Source organism: Pyrus communis, chromosome 10, assembly GCF_041283825.1.
Source record: "Pyrus communis isolate YQ-2024b chromosome 10, ASM4128382v1, whole genome shotgun sequence".
Classification (NCBI taxonomy): domain Eukaryota; kingdom Viridiplantae; phylum Streptophyta; class Magnoliopsida; order Rosales; family Rosaceae; genus Pyrus; species Pyrus communis.
The window spans coordinates 30,954,100-30,964,386 of NC_142574.1; the positions used below are offsets into that span (position 1 = coordinate 30,954,100).

Consider the following 10,287-nt stretch of genomic DNA (forward strand, 5'->3'; position numbering starts at 1 on the left):
TATGCATTTTTTACGCCAGATGGTTACCTTGAAGATGGCAGTGACAATATAAACAGTAAATTTTGTCCCTTTTTTTCTTGGAATCCAAGTTTTTTTCTTTTAATAAACGTAAAAATGACAGACTCTAAGCCAATAAGGTTTCCAGTTTTGCAAGAGTCGGGGCAACATCTTTTGTACATAGATTTACTCTTGCTTTGCAAGAAAGTTGCTTCTATGATTCGAATCCGGAGCTGTTTTTCTGAATAGGGTTTGTTTGGATGTGCTTTGAAAATGACTGAAAGTGTTTTTAGTGAAAATATTTTTTTGTTTCAAAAGCACTTAAAATGCTTTCTGCAAGAAGCACCAGTTATGTGCTTCTTCTAGGAATCACTTTAAGTGTTTTTCCAGAATTTACTTGTATTTTTATTAAGGATTGGTTCTAAAAACATTTTCACCAAAAATGCTTTTAATTATTTTAAAAACATATTCAAATGAGTTCTAAATGTAATGCAGAAATGTAGTCTCAATTCTTCTGGAAGCATATGAATAACGCATTAGCGCGTATTCGTATAAATAATCAAATCAAGTCTTGACCGCTGGTGCCTAGCCTTCTAGTCTAATCATTATATTAGAATATGTTGTGAAGCTAATTTTAAAAGTGGATGAGAGAGAAAGCGACGATAAAGAGAGAAAATGGCTCAGGCGTACGAGAATTGTGTGCTTAGTTTTTGGTCTTGTATTATTATTTTTATATTAATAATGAAGATTTCTTGTCTTCCATGTAATACAAACTCATGATAATTTGATATCCAAATCTTGCTGGATTTCTACTTTAAATTTGCATAATAACAATTCTAATTTATATGTGGTTCAATATTTTAATGGATATAACGTTGATTTCTACCCATGTGTTTCAGGTTTGAAAATTCTTCATTTCCTAAATTATTGTAATAGTTTTAAATATACTCTTTTCTTTAACAATAAAAATTAAAAAAAAAAATCACGTTTCTAATTAATAATCCTATTCACAATAGAATAATCATTATGATAAGAATTTTCTAGTTCTCGGTTAAGTGTTTGCAAATGAGAAGAAAAGTACGGAATTAATTTCCAAACTTCCATCTTATCCATACATTCATTAATTTTTTTTTAGCTTTGAATCGAGTAAATTAAAAAATAATTGGCGAACGAAACTCAGTTTCTTTGAGCTTTGAGTCTAGTAAATTAAAACAAAATTGGTGAACAAAAAGAAATCGAAGACAAAAAGAGAAGTGCATAAAAAAAAAAAAACTATAATGAAAGATTTTATAACAAAACAAAGTTTTAATCAACTTAACTAGAATAATGAACTCCCTACTTTTATATTTAAAGTTCGAGTTCGAGTTCGTATAATTTAAGGAGGTCCGTGAGATGCCTGTCTAACTTTACATTGTCTAACCCAAGATTAAAAAATTAGGTGGGGCCTAAACCTAAGAGCTAAACCATGTTATTGGAGGGTGACATCAATTCCATGAAATAAAAAACAATTACAAAACTACGAAGTTTTGTTACAACCAAACCTACAGCTAACATCATGTGGATTGAACAACACGTCGAATATATGTAAGTAACAACGTTATGCTTTAACCGTTGAAGTAGACACATTAATCTGTCGAACTCATCATAAAATATACATCGCATGCTCATCTCGTACCTAAAACATGGTATCTCTTCCAAACAAATAGAGATTTGGAAGCACTTCAAAATGTTGCTAAAATATAGGCATTTGGAATATTTTCTGGAATTTACCGTCCGAATGTCTGAAGCATAAGAAGTTAAGAACAAAAAATATGATCATCTTACGCAAGAGATCAGAGCTCCTAATTTGTGTGAGTTGACCAACAAAGTTAATAATAAACGTTAACTTTAATTTTAATAATCCGAATCACCTAATCAGACAATGATACGGGAGAAGATATCTTTATGTAGCATCACATTCACATCGCAATGTCATTATCCGACAAAAAACATACCAAAACAAAAAACACAAAATTAAATTGAATTTTCAATTATGCCCCTAAAATTCTGAAAAATCAAATAAAAAAGCCGCCTTTGGCTGTCAAAAGCTGACAAAAGAGCCGACGATTCATCCCTTTCTCTCTCTAGAAAAAAAAAAAAAAAATTCAGTAAACCAAAAGCAGCCGGTCTGCAGTCTACTCACTTTCTCTCTCTAGAAATTCCATTTCATCTCCTCACAGTTTCCCTTCATACTTTTGTGCCTGAAACTATATTTTTCTTCAATTTTCCTTCTTCCATCACAAGTCTTTTCTTTTATTCTCTTCTCATAAGCTTTCAGATCTCTCGGACAAGCTCTGAGACTGGTCCTTTGGGCGCTCAAATCTCTCTCCCCGCCATGGCTGGTCGCTACGACAGTAACCCATTTGCCGAAGAAGAAGAAGTCAATCCTTTCTCGGTGAGTTTTCTATCTAGATGATTTTTGCTGTTGTTTCTTTTGAAATCAATTGAATTCGAAATGGGTTTTATGATTTGGTGATTCTGGTTGATAAAGTCGTCGACTTGGATTTGGACTTGGGTTTTAGAGATTTTAAGATCTGGGTTTTGCTGTCGAATTGAAGTGAATCAAGTCAACATATCTGAATCCCACTTCTAAAATTTCATGGGTTTACTGTCTGTGTTTTCAAAATTTCAAAATTTAATTATATCTGTTTGCTCGAGCAGTTATGATTGAATCCTTGTATAGAAGTAACCTTATCTAAATCCAATTTACGCTTTTTTTTTGGTCAATTTTGAGTTGGGTTTTTGTGGGTTATTGGATTCCAGTCAGAATTTTGAGTTGGAAATATTTGAGCGCACATGTAGATACCAAGCTATGTATATATCTATCTTGTTTCAGATTAAGGGGGATGTATTCAATTGGGATTTTGGGGGATTTTAATTTTTTTAATGAATCTAGGGTATTCAATCAGGTTTTTAAGTAATTCTCTAATATTGGTGTATTCAATCAGGATTTTAAGATAATTTAGTAAAATCCTTATAAATCCGGGTGTATTCAATTAGGATTTTAATTAAGTTTATAACATTCCAGGTGTATTCAATTAAAAATTGACTTTAAAGAGTTTGAAAAAGTTGAGGAATTAGAGGGAATTGGAGAGATTTCGTAGTGTATTTTAAGCATCCACAAATCTTACCTCTCCCCATAAGATTTTGAGGGTATTCAATCAGGCGCATGAAACATAAATCATGGCTTTATATGTAAAAATTGAGAAATAATTTGCTTTTTTGTACGCATTGTTTGAGCTCTTATGATGTGCTAACATAATTAGCAGAATCCTGGAATTGTTGCTCCTGCCAAAAACTCAAGACTTTCACCTCTTCCTCCTGAACGTGCTGGTTTCAACTACGGCCTTGGCGACCCCGTTGACATACCTATCGATGGAAATGCAGTAAGTTTTAATTTCAGGTTATTACATAGGCAATTGAAGTGGACTTCTTTTGTTTACTAAGTGTAGTTTTTTTTTTTTTTTTTTAATAAAGGATTTGAAAAAGAGGGAGAGGGAACTCCAAGCTAAAGAAGCAGAATTGAGAAAGCGGGAGGAGGTATGACTTGAAAGATATTCTGAATTCTGAAAGAGTGAATAATCATTCAAAGAGCATGGCAATAAATGTTTCAGTAAATTCCATGTTGTGGTTTTTCATTCATCCAACCAAGTTTTTAACTGTCATCTTTTGTGGTATTATGCAGATTGTAAGACGGAAAGAAGAAGCTGCCGCACGTGGTATTTTACTTTGACTTATTTTTCTGAGATACTTTTTCTCCTCATTCTGGGGGAGGTTAAAATAATGGTTTTTGAAACACGTACAAGTTTGACATCCTTTGAAATTTTATCGACGAATGTTTTCCATTGTCCCTTTTGTTTTGCAGCTGGAATTGTTATTGAGGAAAAAAATTGGCCACCTTTCTTCCCAATTATCCATCATGATATTGCAAATGAAATACCCGTTCATTTACAGAGGGTGCAGTATGTGGCATTCACAACATGGTTAGGTATGTCAGTTATTGTTTTATTTATGGATTTTATGATTATGCGTCGACTCTATATCACAATTCTTATTGCACAAACTTAATCTAAATTATATTCATATATGCGCTGGCTTTTTGTTCCCTTCACTGGAAATTATGATTGTTGATGGTGGATCTTAGATTATGGTGTTGAGGCTTGAAAATTTGATGAAAGCCAAAACTTCAAACAATCATAAGTATAGAAGTTGGTGGTAGTCTCTCTCTCTCTCTCTCTCTATATATATATATATATATATCATTACATAAGCTTGGCTTCTAAAACTAACCTATTGTGCTGAGCAGATGTAGTTTCTAGTCATATGTTTTTTTAGCATTACTTCATCTTGCCCTTTGGGTGTGAGATAGGCTGTGTGAGTCTATCTGTGTAGTGTGATGTTTTATAGCTTCTGTTATTGTTTATATGTCCTAAACTTCTAAACTAAAGTTCATTGAAGGCTGCCTAAATTTTGTGATCGGTGGTGTTATGCAGGACTTGTTCTTTGCCTTTTCTGGAATGTAATAGCTGTTACTGCAGCATGGATTAAGGGGGAAGGTGCGTGTGAAAACATACTTGGCAACTGTCCTGCATGTAATCAAGTATTCATTTTGGATCTATCTTATGTTGGGTGAAATTGATCGTTTCCTGATCTTTGGTGTAGGGGTAAAAATTTGGTTCCTTGCAGTTATCTACTTCATATCAGGGGCTCCTGGATCCTATGTCTTGTGGTACCGTCCACTGTACCGTGTTTTCAGGTATATATTGCCCATTTTTATTGAATCCTGTCAGAGTCCTAGTTCTGTATGCCAATTGTTTATAGCCAAAAGGAGATCCTTTAAAGCTTGGGCACCATGTGAGACTATTATGAAGCAACAAAGAACAAGTTATGGAAGATTAGGGAATGAAACTTATTGGATTTGGGTAATATGATAGTACTATCGATGATGGTTATGAGGAATCCATCTGGTTAATGCATCTGTAATTGTTTCAACCATGCAGAATATAGCTGCTTAATTTGTAGCTAGCTATAGTTTGAATTCTCTAATTTTATCTTCTTGCAGGTCCGAGAGTGCTTTGAAGTATGGATGGTTTTTCCTGTTTTATCTGGTATAAAGCTGTCCCAATTTTTTTTTTTTTGTTGTAGTTGATATGCAGTTCACATTGTCATTTAGCATAATTGACTAGTTACATTTCTTCTACCAACAGGTCCACATTGGCTTCTGCATCTTTGCTGCGGTTGCTCCTCCGATATTCTTCAAAGGAAAATCTCTCACGTATGTAGTTTAATTGAATTTCCCTTACTCTTTTTAGACATTTATGATTGATCAATGGATTATTTATTTGGTGGGTGCTGATGGATATACAAAGTGAATGTTTTCTCCTGTGTATGCTGCTTATGATTTTATTTGTTTGCTTTTGAAACAGTGGCATTCTGCCTGCAATTGATGTTCTTGGTGACCATGTTTTGGTTGGGGTAAGAGTGTTGGGTCCATAAGTATATTTTTCTTCTAATATTTTGTATGGCTGCCCAGCCACGAGTGTTGCAAATTCAGAACCTTTGAGAGGATATGGGTTAAAAGCATATTCCAAATGTTTTCAAAATACTTAAAGGGAGAAACCAAACGGTCCTCGATGATACTTATTATTTTTCCATTGCTTGCAGATCTTCTACTTCATTGGATTTGGAATGTTCTGTCTTGAATCAGTGCTGAGCATCTGGGTCATTCAGGTCTAATTCCAATCCCAATTATCGTTGCCAAATTGTCACGAAAAAGAAAAGCTAGCATTTGTTCTTTGGTCTTTTATAACACATTCCCCCCTCCCCCCTCTACATGTGCAGCAAGTATACATGTATTTCCGAGGAAGCGGTAAAGCTGCTGAAATGAGGCGTGAAGGAGCTAGAGGAGTCGTGAGGGCAGCACTTTGAAGCTAAAATCTTGTATGGAGAAGAAAAGATGGTGGAAATCTGTATTTGATATAGGTTGTAAATGCCCCTTTAGTTACAGGATTTGCAGGTACAGATGGTTTTGTTAGAGCCTTCATTTTTTATTTGTTCCGTATTACGCCTGTTTCATAGATGATTTTTAAGTGCTACCTGTGTTTCTATACTGGAGAATGTTTAGGAGGCTTGACACCACTGGCTTGCTAGAAACATTATGTTTTCTTCATTTTTCTGTTTCTGAAAACTCTCAGTTCCATCGTTTTTTGCTTAGGTTTTTTTATTACTGCATTCTTTTTTCGTTTACTACGTTCTTTCAACCGTGTTAAAAAATTTCTAACTTTTGAACTCGTTTCCTCTGAAATCCGTTGTTGTATGATGGAATTTTCCGATTTACGTTGGGAATCAAGCTTCTTATTAGGTACTGATAGGCTGCCTAACTTCTCAAAACGTTAATTGTTACCGTTTTGAGACTGCTTTTGTGTGATGTGATTAATTTCTATGACTTTGCAAGGTACCCTTTGTTGTACCTCCATGGATTGAACACATAAACCCTAGTTATATACATCTCGTGTTTCTAAAATCACTGAAAGTTTTGTTGGTGAAAGTGTTATAAGTTCCAAAGGCACACTCATTAAAAATGTTTTCAGTCATTTTAAAAGTATTTTCAAACGAACTAATATATTTAAGAAAGCAACTATTTTAAATGGAAGAAATTTGTTACAAAAGTTATCTTACCTTGTTTGAAGAATCAAGAATGTTAGGATTGTTAAACAATCAACCCTATTTGGATTGAGAAGGCTTTTGCAAAAGTACTTTTGTTCACAACGGGCTTCTATTTAGAGGCACACCAAAATTTTCAATAAAAAATTCCGAAGTGTTTCTTGGAAAACAAACACACTTTTATGCAGAAAAAGACTTTTCAAGTGTTTTATAACTCATAAGCAGTTTAACATTTTAAACATTATCAGAGATGTTCACGTTGTGAATGAAGTGCTTCTATCGATCATTGTCATAAGCGTTTTTGTTATCTAAAAGCGGTTTTAGATGTCAGCTTGTGAAGCTGGAGAACATTAATCTTGGATAAAGCAAAATCACATATCATATATTTTAGGTTTATGGTCGCTCACAAACCAAACTCACTCTTAAGCCACTCAAAATAGTAGTAGAAAAATAAAAGAAATTATTGCACTCAGAAATATAAATATAAATATATATATATATATATATATATATGGTCTATTTAGAAGGCTCACATCACATCACATCACATGCATAAACATACTAATTATAGTAACTATTACCGGCTACCGGCTGCAGTACCATAACAAAAGGAGCAGCCTATTCCTCTAGCAGTAAGCAGTACACTTCTTCTGGCAGTCGATAGTGCACCCACCGCCGCCGCCGCCGCCGCCATAACCCTTCCCTGACCGGCTGTAGGATGTGAAGCACTTAGCAGGGCACGTCAGCTTCTTCTTGTAGCACGGACCCTTTTCTTTACACACAAGAGAAGTCCTCACAGTTCCACCCTTGGAGTACCCTCCATTCGGACCCCCATAACCGCCTCCATACCCGCCACCTACACCGCTTCCAAAACCCTTTCCGAACCCGGGTATGTCAAACCCGGGCGGGAAAAACCCCCCGATGCCACCACTGTTGCCACCCCCGCCGCCACCACCATTAGCAGCACCACCTTTGTCCTTTGAGTTCTTGAGCTCAGCTGAGAAGGCTCCATCGGATCCCGGTCGGGCTGCGATGCCAAGTGAAGCAGTGAGGAGCAAAATGGCTAGGAAAAGACTTGTTGCTGGGATCATTTTGCTGGCTTTTTGGAAAAGCACTTATGGAGAGAGTGATGAGATAGAGAAGAGAAGGAATTATTAGGGGATAGGGGGAATATATAAAAGTGGAGGGATTGTGGTGGTGCCGTTGTGGGGAAGGTTACCAAAAGAAGGGCATTAATTGGGAGGGTGTTGGAGGACAGTGATGACGTAGAGGTCCTCTCTTGAATGGGGAGTAGGTTGGGTGCCATTACTATCCTTCTTTTACTCTCTTATAGTGTTACGTAATAAGTTGGACACATGAAGTTTGGTCTATGTATTAACTGACAATTTGACATATATGCCACATCTTGTTCTTGATGGGGGCCCTCGTAAAGTTATTGGAGGTTGGATGGATTTGATTGTTACACGACATGATCGGTTAAGATATTGAATATGTCATAAAAATGATACGAACACAAAAAACATGATATGAATGCAACATCTAATAGAATACTGTAGATTAATATCCGGTATCAACCAATTTATACCCTTTTCGTTTCTACTGAGTCGGTTGAATTATAAGCATGGCCTAAGGACTACATGTTGATGTTATTGGCGCTTTTTGATTGCTAGATTTTGATCATACGTCTCTTGATGGTTGGTTTCTTGTCAAATCTCTCCAATTTGATGTCTTGTTTCTCCAATTAAATGGTGAAAAGCAGTTCTTTAACGTTGATTCTTAATATAGATAATAATTTATGACCTGAAAAAGAAATTAGCCCTAATTTGAAGGTTGAAACTATAGCTTTCCTATCATTTGGCAACATTTTTCTCCCAAAAGTTTTCTCTGAGATTGATTCAAATATTGTTTAAATTGCAATGGAAATCAAATTTCTTTTAGCTTTCAAACACGTGATAAATATTGGATAATAGTTAGATTTGGGTGTTCTAGGGTTGGGTTTAAGGGGATGCAACAATCTCAGAAGGTTCTGGGCTATGTCTTATAGTTCACGCCCCTAAACCCTAAATCCTAATTTGCACGACAGATGGACCAAATATGGTAACATTCATCACTTGATAGCCAAAAGTTGAGGTGAGATGTGTATAGTCTATTGTAAAGCATCATTTTCAACTTCTTTATGCATATATTCTTCTTGATTAGTAAGTGAAATAATTTTAAGCTCAAATATTATAAATGATGAGTATAATGCTAATTTATTTCTGCACCCTTAAGGAGAACAGTGTCTTTCAAGACTATCATTGTAAGATCTTTAGTCTTGGAAAACCAGATCACATGTCAAGTTGTCAAGGGAGGAGCTGAGCAATTAAAGTTGGAGGGCCGACCACCTTTATGATCATTCATGACTTTAAGTCCATACAGATGTATGTGTCTGATCTCTCAAGTCTCAACTCCCAAAAGAAAGAAAGATCCGGATCCATCCCTTCTAATTTATCAAGTTCGAGGATTCAGACTATTAAAATTTGATTCAATAACTACAAATAGAGATTTACTTTAAAAGTTATAATAACTTCAGCCATTAGATCAAATTTCAATGATCTGAATTCCCGAACTTGATGGATTAGGAATAAGGGATCTGGAGATAATCCATTTCTAAAAGAAGAAAAAACTTGTTTTGCATCCAATCCCAAGAGCTAGGTTAGATATTTTTATATTTGAAGGCGAATTTTGCCATCCATCTGTTCAGAATGGGGGTTTTCCTACTAATTTGAAGACTTAGGGTGTGTTTAAGTTAGTTTTAATTAGAAGTAGCATTGATTAGTTATAAGTCTACGCAGCAAGGTTTAAGACCTGACTTCTCTGATTTTCCAATTTCACATACATTCTCATCCCCTTCTATTTTTGCGGTTACAGTTAAGCCACGTTAATATTTTATGTCACTATTGCTTTTTGTCTTATTATCTCCATAAAAAAATTAATATAAAATGTTGATGTGACTTAATTGTGACCACACAAAATAGGAAGGAATGAAAGTGTATGAGAACTAGGAAGCAGAGAAGTTGGGTCCAATTAAATGGATCAGGATCCTCTCCTAAGCAAATGGTGAGGATCATCCTGATCAAATTTTATCCAACGATTACAATTATTATAACTTTTAGAAGGACCTCTTATTTGTAATCGTTGGATAAAATTTGAACGATCTGATGAACTTGATGCTCACCATTTACTTAGGAGAGGATCCTGATCCCAATTAAATATCACTCTCTCTCCGTTGTGCTGACAACCACTTTTTTTCTTCCATCTACCATTAAGCAATTGATTGGGAGTTAGACCATTCAATAAACATTGATGCTTTGTAATACCGAGGTCACCGTCCTTCCTTTAGTTCAATTAATTGCATCTCCACAAGTTAAAAGATTTCGGAAAGATTTTTCAGTGTGTAGTACGGAACGATAAGCCAAATGTTCTCAAAAAGCTCTTTTTTTAAGTATTCATCCTCCAATTATATAATTATATGTGATATACCATCTGTATTTCAGACACACAAAAATCTTTCAAGATTTCATATCGATTGCCATTAAGAAGATTGAT

The 10,287-nt window shown here is 35.1% G+C and overlaps 2 protein-coding genes across 3 annotated transcripts; one reads left to right on the forward strand and one right to left on the reverse strand.

The window, feature by feature from the left end:
• The first annotated feature begins 2,089 nt into the window (after positions 1 to 2,089).
• LOC137727661 (secretory carrier-associated membrane protein 3) lies at positions 2,090 to 6,241 on the forward strand. 2 transcript variants are annotated; one of them, XM_068466481.2, is made up of 12 exons: positions 2,090 to 2,431; positions 3,303 to 3,422; positions 3,514 to 3,576; positions 3,722 to 3,755; positions 3,902 to 4,024; positions 4,530 to 4,592; positions 4,699 to 4,792; positions 5,099 to 5,144; positions 5,244 to 5,311; positions 5,463 to 5,511; positions 5,701 to 5,766; positions 5,878 to 6,241. In XM_068466481.2, the coding sequence occupies exons 1-12, from the start codon at positions 2,372 to 2,374 to the stop codon at positions 5,962 to 5,964; spliced, it is 873 nt and encodes a 290-aa protein (XP_068322582.1). In that variant the 5' UTR covers positions 2,090 to 2,371; the 3' UTR covers positions 5,965 to 6,241. The 2 variants fall into 2 exon arrangements, with proteins under 2 accessions (XP_068322582.1, XP_068322583.1); XM_068466482.2 differs by having other exon boundaries at positions 2,092 to 2,431; positions 3,306 to 3,422.
• Positions 6,242 to 7,175: 934 nt separating this feature from the next.
• Positions 7,176 to 7,898, reverse strand: LOC137727662 (uncharacterized). Its single transcript, XM_068466483.2, has one exon. The coding sequence runs from the start codon at positions 7,788 to 7,790 to the stop codon at positions 7,326 to 7,328; it is 465 nt and encodes a 154-aa protein (XP_068322584.2). The 5' UTR covers positions 7,791 to 7,898; the 3' UTR covers positions 7,176 to 7,325.
• Between the last annotated feature and the right edge of the window lie 2,389 nt (positions 7,899 to 10,287).

Coding starts and splice junctions, on each gene's coding strand:
- LOC137727661 (XM_068466481.2), top strand. CDS start 2,372: ATGGCTGGTCGCTACGACAGTAACCCATTTGCCGAAGAAGAAGAAGTC. Junction 3,577..3,721: donor AATTGAGAAAGCGGGAGGAG/GTATGACTTGAA, acceptor GGTATTATGCAG/ATTGTAAGACGGAAAGAAGA. Junction 5,512..5,700: donor GTGACCATGTTTTGGTTGGG/GTAAGAGTGTTG, acceptor CATTGCTTGCAG/ATCTTCTACTTCATTGGATT.
- LOC137727662 (XM_068466483.2), bottom strand. CDS start 7,790: ATGATCCCAGCAACAAGTCTTTTCCTAGCCATTTTGCTCCTCACTGCT.